At 36.1% G+C, this 14,067-nt stretch overlaps 1 protein-coding gene across 2 annotated transcripts; it reads right to left on the bottom strand.

Moving 5' to 3' along the window:
* Positions 1-3,151: 3,151 nt before the first annotated feature.
* On the bottom strand, positions 3,152-10,481 carry LOC124536519 (alanine aminotransferase 2-like). Of its 2 annotated transcripts, XM_047113074.1 has the most exons (10): positions 10,299-10,480; positions 8,110-8,199; positions 7,652-7,746; positions 7,287-7,477; positions 6,630-6,832; positions 5,380-5,502; positions 4,917-5,123; positions 4,266-4,409; positions 3,672-3,786; positions 3,152-3,561 (listed from the first exon to the last, which is right to left on the bottom strand). In XM_047113074.1, the coding sequence occupies exons 1-10, from the start codon at positions 10,416-10,418 to the stop codon at positions 3,413-3,415; spliced, it is 1,437 nt and encodes a 478-aa protein (XP_046969030.1). In that variant the 5' UTR covers positions 10,419-10,480; the 3' UTR covers positions 3,152-3,412. The 2 variants fall into 2 exon arrangements, with proteins under 2 accessions (XP_046969030.1, XP_046969031.1); XM_047113075.1 differs by lacking the exon at positions 5,380-5,502 and having other exon boundaries at positions 10,299-10,481.
* Positions 10,482-14,067: the final 3,586 nt, after the last annotated feature.

Genomic DNA, 14,067 nt, shown 5'->3' with positions numbered 1-14,067 from the left:
TTAGCAGTGAGACGTGTTGGTCGGAGATGCGCTCCTTCTGCGAAAACGTGATGTCGCAGAAGGAAGCCGCGGAGCGGGGGCGGGAGAATGCCGCTACAGACCCGCTCCGCCGTAGACGACCGGGGAGGAGGAAAAGGCGCTACGCGCACCTTCTCTCCCCGCCTCAATAGGCGCCGCAGGGAAAAGGGGGGGTCTCAGTACCCCGAGAACGCCCCCTTGGTGTTGGAGGCCAGCATAGGCGGGTCGACCGTCAGGGCGTCACGGATACATGCGTAAGCGATCCCGTGGCGCCCGCCGAAAGACGGAGAGGGTACCGCTGGTTTTTTAGTGGGTAAACCCGGTGGTCCTGGGTGCACTCGGCGTCCAGGAAACTGGGGAGTCCCACACACAATGACATGAGAAGTCATGACAGGAATTATAGACTGACAAGTATAAGTTGGCGTTCCAGTGGCAGCACCTGCTACACCCTTTGTTTTGCCACTGTTTTCTTTATTTTACCAATATCTCCTTAGAAAATAATTCTCTACGTCTCAATTTTAATAGATTTTGGGTAAGGTTTCTTAATAGGGGTAAATAAAACAAATAAGATATAAATGAACAAAAAAAATTAGTACATGTTTTTGCCACACGCCAACTTACACTTGACATGCTATACTAGCGGTAGAAATAGATTTATTATAAACATGACAGTTAAATGAGCTTAATTTTATTAATTTTAATATTTACACAGGATTGGGCGGAAATATTTTGAATAAGACGAAGAATTTTAGGAGGGGCCAACGGATACAGAGTTTAGGGAAGTTAAACAAAATATGCAGAACATCCGTCAAGTTCATATCCCCTTAGTTTTATCACCCAACGGAACCATCAACCCTGTTAAGTTTAAAAAGAAAGAACCAAGAGTCAAGCTTGGCCATAGAGAGGCAACAGATATATTCGTTTAAAAAAGAATCTAATAGAATGAAACCTAAAATCTAAAAGATACTTCCAGAGGGGTTAATCAATCAGACTTAATACTGAAAGCTAAAATTTCAATTACCAAATTCCCAATGGAGTATAATTAACATTGGAATAGTCAACATTTTAGAAACCGACAAAACGACTGCCTTATAAGATAATAACATGTCATATATGCTACTTATTATAATATTTAATAATAATATTAGAATATTAATAACTGTTATACATAAAAAATACCTTGATTATCAATATAAAATAGCTCAAGAGCCAAACAACTCATCAACAACTGTAGGTAATTTTATTAGTTGCTTGCGCTGTTCTAACTATGTATATAAACCTCCTAATTCTATATATTTGTTATACATAGACAAACGAAACGCAGTTCTGATATGAAACGAAGGTATTATTGTGTTATTTCTCGTTACGACTCGACTGAGCGTGAATGTTGACTGGCGCAATACAAAGGACATAGTCAGATATATTACTAATATCATATCGTGTGTAAAAGTATTATTTCGTTTGAGCCGTACAGCACGTTAATAGCCACCAAAATTTAATATTTCACCCGCGCCCCCTTGCCACCCTCTCATATATCTCGAATACGCTATCTTATTTTTTGATTCCATCTGTAACGACCGGCAATATTGTATTCCAATGTTTTATCCATTTTCCCAATATTCCAAAAGTGTTTTTAAAGAATGTTGCTCTTGATTATTTTATGCATGATAATAATTATAACAGACAATATTATTTTCCACTGTCTTTGTCTCAACGATGCGAAATTGATTTAAGAAACACGTTATATATTATTGGCAAAAGGCGGTGTACAATTTCGTGAAAAAAAATGTAGTAAGTAACGAAAGTTAATTATAAGAAGGTATATCTCATTAATTGTACAGATTTCATTTGAATAAGCTTTTCGAGCATTAGATATAAAGAATATGTAAAAATAGATGTGTCATCAATAAAGAAAAACAATTGTAAGAAACACAATAATGATTATAAATCAACACTTAAGGATTTTTCATCTCATCTCAATCGGAAAATCTAATTAGCTAACTTTACTCTATCGCATCAGAATAGATGTCTAAACATTTACCTAATTCAATCCTACCTGTGGAGCGTAATCGAATAAGACGTATTTTGATTTCGATTGATGCAATGAAATCAATCCTAATCAAATCATGCTACATATAATTATGTACTATGAAAATAGTATCAATATAATAAATAACGCATTCCATCGTGAAGCCTAACTGGGCGGATTAATTTTTGTCCATGAAACTAAATTTTAATAAACCAAAATTTTCTTAATAGGACAAACACATCTTATATCCAATTAAAACTGCTATTATTTCGTATTAATCTCGGCTGCGTAGGACGTGTACCCTAAATACAGCCTATATCGAAACGAAATCGCTGTATCTCGTGACATGAACGAACAGCAAAGCTCTAAAACATTCAGGCTCCGCTGGGAATCCACGCAAGCGAAGCGCGATTACGATTCTATATTGCGAGTATTGTAAAAGTTTATTTAACAGTAAACCCCCTTATTGTCGATACGACGTTTAATATACATTCTTATAACAGGACGGGCACGCCTCACGGCGCCTATTCTTTACCGAGCTGTGAGACGCTCTTTAAATCGTCAAGCGCTATCACCGACTCGAATCAAAATTGAATTGTTGAAAAAAAAAGCAACAAATTAATAATAACTGTAAAAAAAGCATTTAATATCTATCAACAGCTACAACAACCGACTGTAAATTTCCCACCGCTGGCTAAGGTCTCCTCTCTGTGTTTGAGGATAAGGTTTGGAACATATTCCACCACGCTGTTACATTGCGGGTTGATGGAATACACACGTGGCAGAATTTCTATGAAATTAGAGACATGCACGATGTTTTTCTTCACTCGAGATGAATTATAAACACAAATTAAGCACATGAATGTTCAGTTGTGGTTCAGACTTGTTTGAGTCCGCAATCATCCGTTAAGATGCACGCGTTCTAACCACTGAGCCATCTGAGCTCTTATATCTGTCAGGTGACAGGTAAAACACCTAACCAAGAACGTATTAATACTGTTATTGGCGTTTACTTAAAAAACAATTGAAACCAAAACATTTACGACTATATTATATTTATTATTAAAACTTAACAGATAAACCATTAATTTTACAAAAATAATACGCATACTCTTGTAAATTCAGACAAGCCATAACATTAGATGAACCTGTAGAATCTATATCACGAACTGGTAATAACTTAATATTTAATTAAATACTGTCACATTATACTAGACCAGCCATTTAAGACTATTATATTGGTTTTTATAGGACATTTGGATTTATATAAATAAACTTAAATTCAAAATAATATGGTCACAGCTCGCTCGATACATAAAAACATTATAAAAAAATGTCCATGTGAATTCGCAATCGCCTTTGTCACTACGAGTATTTACGGAGGAAGTCAATGTGAAATCGTCGGAAGGACTCCATCATATGCTCGAACTCTTCCCGCTGGTGCAGGATGGTGGTCCGGAAGTGGAAAGTGCCCGGTAGTTGACCGAACCCTGAACCCGGTACTACGCAAATACCTGAAATATTATAAAATCGTATGAATTTGTAATAATATGAATTTGTAAAACGAGGGTTTTCGTGTTTTCGAAGACATTTCAGTGTAAAAGTCATAGAAATGGACCCCCACCTGTCTCCTCCAGCAGACGCAAGCAGTAGAACTCGTCCGCAGACACGTTCAACTCGGCCGCGGCGATCTGCGCGCGCGCCGGTAACTCCACGCGCGGGAACGCGAACACTGCGCCCTGAGCAATACAATATACAAAACATTTCAACAGGAGTTAGTTATCACATATTGCTAGCTAGTATATAGGCAACTGGGGCAACTGCCCTGGGGCCTCCACATTAGTGGGGGCCACAGTTTTCAGCAAGTTTACAAATACCGAGATATAGTCAAATTATAATAATGTTATTATTTAATACTTTGAAAGTTACCGATACAAGTAAATAAATCATAGCTTACTGATTGAAATAAAAAAGTAATTAATTCATGATAATATAATTATTAGGTTGTTTACGCTTCTGTTTGTCTAGGGCCCCCACTGCTTTGTGGCCCTGGGGCCTCCAGACCTTTAAATCCGGCTCTGTATAGTATACTAAGACCGTGAACGATGCACTAAACGTGGGGAACGACCTACAAATATCCTGATGCTGATCAAAGATCTAAATATAATATAGAATACATAGATAGAGTTATGTAAGTGTATGCAAATGGTTGTCTCACATCGATGGGGTTGCAGGAGTACCCCGGGATGGCGCCGAGCGCGCGCGCGGCGGCGTTGGCGCGCTCGGCCAGCGCGCGGCGCACGGCGGCGCGCTCGCGCGACCAGCGCGGGAACGACGCCTCGCCCGCCCGCGGCGGCCGCATCTGTACGCAATAGGTATTATTACACTGGCCGTTTATTTATTTTTTTTATATATCATAATTACATTATATGGAGTGATTCGAGAGAAAGGTTTTTGTACATAACATGGACAATATAGTAAAGAAACGCTGATAATTTTAGAAGTTTTTAACACATTTTTTGCGCTTGCATTGCGAACGCTAAACATAGCGGTTAGTAATGTCTGACCACTGAAAAATTGTGTACGTTGCAAGATATTTTGTAGTTAGTATATTTGGTATCAGTATTACACCCGTGCAAATCCAGGGCGGGTCAGTTATAAATGTAAGATAAGCAAAATTCTTATATGTATTTTGATTGTACATATTATACATACTTAAAAAGAGAGGCTATAAGAGCGTTTGAGCGTTTTTATTCTCATAGCGCCCAAAGATATTTATTATGTTGATGTTTTTCCCAGATTTATTAGAAAACTTATTAGCGCAACACCAAACGACTATACATTCATCGCTGCGTCTGGCGAAACTTACGATGCAGTCGAGCGCGCACTGCCCGAGCACGGAGGGGCACTGCTGCAGCGCGCGCGAGGCCTCGAAGGCGGCGCGCACGCGCGGGGCGAGCCGCGGCAGCTCCACGTAGCCGGCGCGCAGGCCGCACTCCGCCGCCCAGCCCTTCGAGCTCGTGCTGAAGCTCGCTAACTCCATGCTGCTGTACGGAGCACCCATTTCGTGCATCACCTGGGTGACACACGCGATTATCAGTAAGAAGGCAGAAGATAAATCATACATGAAAAATTAATCCTTTATCTTTAGGTCAAACATTTTATTTTAAAGCACGGATAATCTTATTGAGTAATATGGTAAACGCGTTTGGTAGATTTTCATTCATCCTTTTACGATAATTACCACCGAATAGAGGATAATTATAAGCATTAAGTGCCCAGATTAAGAGTTAACAAAAAAGTAATGATGTCAACATCATTAAAACGCTTACCTTTTTAAAGGAATGGAAAGTCTTAGAAATAATGTTCTCTTGGTAGACCTCATCAGCCAATATGAAGAGATCGTGATCATACGCGAATCTTATTATTTCTTCAATATTTTCTCTCGTAAGCACCTGCCGACATTCAATGAAATTTAAGACTTTTAAAATTACATGGATACAGGTAGCGTGTCACAATTATTAGATTATAAGATTAGGTATAGTTATTTTTTATGGTTTAGGTAAATGGACGGGAAAATAGGCCATTTGATGGTAATTCTGGTCTCCTCTGAACACATCTGATCACATCAATGGCGCTGGTGAAATGTTAACCATTCCATGCGCCAAACCCGGGTACAAAATGTTATATCCTGTAGTTACACTGGCTCACTCACCTTTCAAACCAAAACAAAACATTACTGAGTAGTATTGTTTGGCGGGAGATTATCTGATGTATAATAAATAGGTGTTACCTACCCAGACAGGTTTACACAAAGCCTTACCAACAAGAATTTTGAGACATCCAATATCGTAAGCGTATAGCATAGGTATATTTATGACTACCAATCAACAATGCATGCTACTTATGTTTACTTAATTAAATAAAATCTTAGGGCTATAGTTTATCACTTGTATTTTAGTTAATTAATGAGTTACTACTAATGTTACCGACTATACTTGATACAGTTCTAATAGAACACTTATCTGGAATCTTTGCAATAGAATCGAATCATTAATTCTGAAGAGATGACTCAGAGTGCCCCCTACAAGTGGAACAAAAGTAAATAGCTCCGGTAATGAAGCAGCAACACCCTCGGGAACGAGGACTGGAGTGACTTTCCTCTTCCGTTTGATTTTACCCTTTACTTAATTAATTGATTAATCTATTTCATTCCTATTTATTTAGACTGAGTTAATTTATCTTACAAGATATCAGACTGTGCTCATCGCTTAGTTGATTGTGGATCATTGAGATTTCGATTTGTTTTAATCTTCATTTAACTTAATTAAATTAATATATTTCTCAATGAGTATTGGTATTTAAATTTAAAATAAATAGGTATGAAAATGTATTATAGTATGGATCTAAATATGTGTCTTTAGATGTTTACACCAGAAGTAAAGATATAATATTATGTAGATACTAAGTCAAAAAGTCCACCATCAATATATTGATACTAGTTGATTTCGTCAATGCAATTTTTGATATTTTATAAATACATATAAACATGATCTACATAACCGATTCTGAAACTTTTTACCTGTCCCGTGGGGTTTCCAGGATTTATGACGACCAGAGCGCGCACGTGGCTGTCTACACTTGCCTCTCTCCAACATCTCTCTAACTCCTGGATCATCAAAGCCCAGCTATTTTCCTCGTCCAAGTAATAATTGGCTTGACGTAATCCTAATTCGGAGATGGTTCCCGAAAACAGCGGATACTGTGGTATCGGAATCATCACCGCTGTGAAGGAAACAATAACCATTTATTTTTTGTGAAAGAAACTCTAAAAACGATGGTGATGTTCTTATTTCATCATCCACATTCATCTTTTAGGCATAATTTATAATTATATTTATATTTGCATAATTTATAATTATATTTGTGTTTATAATTCATCTCGTGCTCGGCGGTGAAGGAAAACATCGTGAGGAAACCTGCATGTGTCTAATTTCATTGAAATTCTGCCACATGTGTATTTCACCAACCCGCATTGGAACAGCCTTGTGGAATATGTTCCAAGCCCTCTCCTTAATTGGAGAGAAGGCCATTAGCCCAGCAGTGGGAACTTTACTTAACTTTACTTTACTTATAATTATATTGATAGCTAGTGACGTTAACAGTATTTACTGAATTTCCAAATTCCAAATTCCAAAACAGGAAAGATTTAAAGAAATATGAAATACAAAGTAAGTACATGGTGGTTTCCCATCGACATCGTGCACGAACAAGGAGAGCACAGTTTTGACGAGGTCGGAGGCGCCTGCGCCGAGGTACACGTGCTCGGACGCCGCGCTCACTCCGTCGCGCTCGTGAAGGTACTGCGCCACGCGCCTGCGCACCAGACTTAGCCCACCTGACGGGGAATAGGCGCCAGCTGAACCTTTACTGAAAAATAAAATCTACGGTTTATTTTCAATTTTCAGTGTCATGAGTCTCAGGAAGATTGATGAAACTGTACTCATTATATTGATTCTGTTTATTTGGTATAAAAACCAGCCAAAGTAAAAGTTTGTCCGTATAACTTTAAGTAATTTTTTTTAGGGTGATTAAATATCTCACATGCAATCTTCGAGAATCTCTTTAACGCGTTCCTTGACGTCCTCGGGGATGCTGGGCGATGTCATCAGTTCCGGGCATGCGACTAGCGCTAACACCTGCATAGATCCATAATTATAGTATTGACATATCCATTGACACTTATTTACATTCATAGGCACAAAGGTTAAGGTTGATTTAAGAATACTATGTACTTCTTTCTTAGCACTTTATAGAAGTTAGCTGAAAATTATCAAGAAACGATTATTACCTATGGGTAGTATTTTTATCAGATTTGTGGTGTATTTAAACAAATATACCGTGAATCTGATAAAAGTTACTAACTTATAATTACCTTAAGTTTATGTGTGAGATTGCCAGGTTTTAAATATCATGGCGACCGATATTATTAATTTGAACTATCGGCAGTGTCATGGCATACTAACGTATATTTTAATCTCAATAAAGTAAATATTACACACCTGTCGTATGAAAGTAAAAGGCTTCTGGCCGAGCGCATGGGCGTCACCGATGTTAGCGCGGACCACGCGTTTGAAAGGCTTACTCACGCCCTGAAATAAACATACAATTCATTAACATACTACAACTACAGCAACAAACACAACATCCTAGATCGGCTTCAAAAAATATATCTGGGCTGTGTCATTAAGAAGATTCGCTCGACCCTGCGGCCTACAACATTAATTTGTCTGTATTCCACGGAAGGTAATAAAGTTTGTTTCGAATTATATGGATCTAAACAATCGTTACGTTACCCGGAAAGCCGCAATAAACGCTAAACCCTCCCCGGCCGCCGATATCGAGGATATTTCAATTGGCGCTATTCATTCCAAATGTTTCGCTGTGGAGGGAATTCCGCTCTGGGATAAATTATCTTGTAGTCCTAGTCTACATGTCTTTGATATTGCGGAATAGTGACAAGAATTTTGATCTCTTATGTATTGTTTCATGTAGAAATGTTTCCTGTTCCAGAAAATCCTATAATGACAATAATACTTCTAACAAATACGGCTAGATTCATGAGGCATCCTGAAATTTTTGAAAGGAAAAGGTTAGGTTAGGCAGGCAATGTGCTAGTTTCTTGATTGGAACCGACTCAGTGGCTACATTCGTTCGACAGGAGAAGATCATCGGACGTTCTCAATCATTTTTCACATTTATAAGGCGTAGAATTTAACGCTTGTAAAGTAAAGCAGGGCGAGCGATCCATGAAGATGTTTATAATAATTGACATAACCAACTAAATCGCTGACGTGAAAACATAACATGTGTTCTTAGTATGTCATTGCTTTTATCCTGTAAATTAAAATCAAAAGTATTAATAAATTAATAGTTAGTATTCTTGGAAGCTCTTTAATAATATATCGGATTAAAGCAAAATAAAGTCATACTTAATTTGAGAAGGCCTATAGCACCTTTGATGAACCAAATTTACAAAATTGTAGCAACGAAAAATGAGAAAAACCCGCAAGAATCTCAATATTTATTCTTGTAATAATATTGTGCATTGTAATTATAATCTATTCAAAATACTATAAGAGCCTGTAAATTTCCCATTGCTGGGATAAGGCCTCCTCTTCCATTAAGGAGAGGGTCTCAGCTCCTGAGCTGAGATAGCCCAGTGGTTAGAACGCGAATATCTTAACCGATGATTGCGGGCTCAAACCCAGGCAAGCAACACATCATCTCGTGCTCGGCGGTGAAGGAAAACATCGCGAGGAAACCTGCATGAGTCTAATTTAATCGAAATTCTGCCACATGTGCATTTCACTAATCCGCATTGGAACAGCGTGGTGGAATATGTTCCAAACCCTCTCCTTAATGGAAGAGGAGGCCTTATCCCAGCCGTGGGAAATTTAGAGGCAGATACTTTACTTTTTTTCACTTTACAAAATACCATACATACTATATAGTATGTATGGTATTTTAGGTATATACCTATACTATGTTAAATTACTTGTAATAAAATCAGACTCTATCTTTCTTAATTAAAATCGAATGACTTACGAAGAATATTACTTTGTATGATCTATTGTATATTCCTGAATAGTTTCATAGTTGTTTTACATGACGTATGTATTTTAATTTAATTATTTTATCTTATTAAGCTTACTCGGGTGACTTTAATAAGCACATTCGTTTTTTATAAATTATTTCGTCTTAGATCTATTTCAAAATTAATATAATAATGTTTTATAGTTGTCGCTTGAATTTTTTTGTAGAAACTGCAATAATTGTGAGCCTATTTTTATCCAAAGTTTCGATTTTATGTAGATTAAATAGTATAAAACAAATCTGTATAGAATTTGTCCGTTTGTTTACATACTTCTTCTAAGCTCCACGATTTTTTTACTGGGACAAGGCGTATAAAACGCCCACCGAATGCTCTACTTTAACTACAAATATGTAAAGTAACATTAAAATTATATAAATTTGTTATTAAAAGTTTTACGTTTGTTAAATAGTTATCATTGCAATATATTTAAGTAAACGCATGCAATAAACGCCAGCTAAAAAGCAGATCACCACATTATTTGATTGCCTCGAATCCATCGCGATTGTATTGTATCTAATTCCCCGGGTTTTATCTATTTTTCCAGGATTTATTCGTTAAATGAAGTCAGGGATTCAAATGTAGATATAAACTTACTTTTTCCAGTTCTTTTTCAATCTGTACCGCGCGCTCCAGTACCGGGCCGCGCACCGCGTACTGAATGCTCAGAAGATTTTGATTCACGGTCTTCTCCGTCAAACACTGCTCCAACTTCATGTTTGCGAACTCAACTACGCCGTGCAGTGCTGAGAACCGACGTTCAAGTGAAATGAGTACAAACAACAAATCTTTATAAAGACGATCACGGCTGACCGGCGTCGGCGGTGAATCCCGACGCGTCTTCTGACTGAGATTTTCCTGTTAACTTCTTCGAAATCTTTAGATATTGTGATTATATTATTTTCTAATTCTCCTTATGTTAAAATAAGACATATGGCTATTTTTGAATATAAAAGAATTATGTTCAATTACAAATCACGCTAGAGACCCCGGGTTCGCACGTGTTACACTTAAACAAGGCTCTTAAGTTGGTGACAACAGAATGAAAATCTCCATTTAACATTTATGTAAATCATGTGCTGTGTTTCGCTTATAATATAATTTATATCACATATTATGCACTAAACGAAATAATTATAACAAATGAAATATTACGCTTTGTAATTTTATATTTTTGTAACATGAAAGGTAAGTGTACTGACAAATTGACCCTATGACTCGTGTTCACTACCTGCCATAAATATCGGAGTTGTAGTATTAAACATTCCTTACATCGAGAAAGCACCCCTTATCTTGGAGAATCATCCGTTATGCATGAAATTACACTTGAGCTAACCGGACCGACTGAATATTACTACTATGTGGTACCTAGAGGCAAGTTTGATTCGAATTTTGAATTTTACATATTGTATTTTCGTATATCGATTTAATCGATTCTCCAATCAGATTTACGATAGAAATAATTTGCCAATTTTGTAGTTTCTCTAGCTTGGAAAATTTGACCGAAGAATAAAGACGAGCTTCAAAATTGGTATCTGTTTTATTTTTTAACTAAGAGACTTCTTCAATTAACCCATAGACTTAAAATCTTCTAAGGCATCTGATAGCAATTGTTATATATCCAAACAAAGACACGGCGGTCCAAATAAATAAACCATCACAATCATGTTTTTCTTTGTTTCGTATCACAATGAATTAGAATAAAATGAAAATATAACTTATAATATTTGCCTTTTTACTAACACCTTATTGTGTGTGTTAAAGTATTATCCCCTGATTATTCGAAATCACTAGTACTACGAAATCGATTATAATAACTATTTATTTCCTTAAAACATTTTAGTATGGTAATATAGGATGTTTTCGTGAACAACAAAATAGTTTATTTTGTAATAAACCAAACAGTTTTCATTGGTGACCACTTTCCACTAAATAAATATTTTATTTCAAAGTGTCAATATGAAGTCATTCAGTTAAAATATTAAATAACTAATAATTAAATAAAAGCACAAAAAAGAATTCCCAATCATCGTTAGAAATAAAAGATGTTATAAATTAAAATCATTCTTATAATTCTTCGGTAAAAGCAAATATAAACTTTATTATATAAACAATATGTTTCCTGCTGTGCAAATTTGCTCTTTTTCAACAATGAAGGTATTGAAATTTAACATGCGAAATGTTCAACAGTGTTGTACATTCGTGTAAATGTAAATAACATTAAAAGTATTACAATTTACACTACAACAAATACTCAAGGCTATGTTTACAATTAAGATTTAGTGTAAATATACAAAATTATATAAAATATAGGCGAAGAGAATATTATTAAAAAAACATATACCTAAAATAAAATTATATAATTATGTAGTAATAAATATATATATGTAATAATATCCGATATCATAGATATTTTATGTCCGAAAATCAACAACAGCGCGATTTCTAAGACATTTTCAACAACTACTTTGTGGAACCAGCTTTCGCCGGCGGTTTTTCCGAACCGCTACGACAGGAGAACCTTCAAGAAAAGAGCGTACTCCTTCCTTAAAGGCCGGCAACGCACCTGCAAGCCCCCTGGTGTTGCAGATGTCCATGGGCGATGGTAGTTTCTTTCCATCAGGTGACCCTCCTGCTCGTTTGCCATAAAAAATGTATGTGAAAGAAAAAAGAAAAAAAATCAATGACAAAAGTTTTAAAACGAGATCATTGGTTGCGAACATAATACACATACACCAAAACTAATCTTACCTATTTATTATATACAGTATAGTAGCCGCGGAATACAAATATACTTGATTCCTAACCTACCCTACCAAAAAAACGATAGAAAATTATTAAAATCAAATTTTAGAGCGATGTATTTGTTATACAGTTGCAAATATTCTTATCAATTTCTTTCTCGTTGTCGTCGTCACTTATAGCCGGAATTGATAAAATCATTACTATTGATTATATATTACTATATAGGCCACAAATTAATAACCGACTTCGGAAATTATACATGTGTGTAATAAAAACTTAAAACATATTTATTATCATTTATTCAAAGACCATAGGCATTTACATAATATTATTGTAATTTTAATATCAACAACTGCTTTTCTACCTAAGTCTAAACTACGTCTCTGAGTTAATAACAAACAGTTGTCAAATCTACTTGACGTTAAAGTTTACTAACAATAAGTGCAATCTTAGCAACCTTGAGAAATGCATACATAAAGATTACATCAATTGTTTTTCCTTATAATATAAATTTGAACATACTAAATGCGTGCTTAAAATTTTGAAGTCCGACCTAAGATGTTTCCTTATCGCGGTACTTCACCAGACACGAATACGTACTGGGACGTACTTTTCCCACGTTTAAAGTACAGCACGCTTGCCCCCTTATCGATAGATTAAAATTATTATTTACACTAGTAAATCAATGTTTATTTCATCTTTATAACTCAAACATTAATTAAGATTTATTTTGATTGGAAAAATTCGGAAATGCGTATCAAGATTTTAATACTTGTTTTTTTTTTTAAATTAAGTCTTTAACTATACAAATAAGAATTAAAAATAGTTACAGTATAAATCATTACCGCGTGGAATGGTGGCAAGAATGCTAGCAGCATTTCTCGGTTTTTTTTATAGTAATTTATACACAAAGATTTAAAAAATAAGATTCTAAGAATTCATTGAAACGTCCCGGCTGAACGCTGTGGTCATTTGCGATCAAGCAATTAAAAAAACACCCTTTGTGGTTTCCGACACAATCGGTCCCTCCTTCCCTCTTTTTGATTGTTTGCTGCAAATTGCTTTTTCAATTGTCATTTCGCGTTCCAACAATTTATCAGATTTAAATACTATTGTGTCCAAAATTAATCGATTTATTTCAAACGGAAATCCTTTTTTTCTTTCAGATTATCGCCTCTTTAAGTATTTCACAGTTTATGATATTAACAGCATAAAAAATACCGCTGACCTGAGTAGTTAAGTACTTACTATTTAACATTTAAAATTATATACTAGCAGTAGAAGTCGGGGATTTCTGTATAAAGCCGAGTTCTAGCTTCTGACATTAGATTATATAGCCCTATGCGTCACTGGTTAATGAAGTGGTGCATTCACTTATTAATATTAGTTCCGGTATCCCCGTGACTGACAATGAACGCGGTTGCCGATATCAAGTGCTATTAACATTGTCGGACTTATTACTATTAACAAATGCTCGCTTTATCAAATTTGACAACTACAAAGATTAGCGCAGGACTAATAGCTCCATATTTTGTCCATCTCGGCCCGAGGCTCATCAATGCCGCTGCCGCTCTCCGTCACCTACTTCCGAATGTGGGGGGGCCAGGATCGCTGTGGCGGC

This window comes from Vanessa cardui, chromosome 16, assembly GCF_905220365.1.
Source record: "Vanessa cardui chromosome 16, ilVanCard2.1, whole genome shotgun sequence".
Lineage (NCBI taxonomy): Eukaryota > Metazoa > Arthropoda > Insecta > Lepidoptera > Nymphalidae > Vanessa > Vanessa cardui.
Note: the sequence above shows the minus strand (reverse complement) of the source record. Positions and strands in the feature narration are given on the sequence as shown.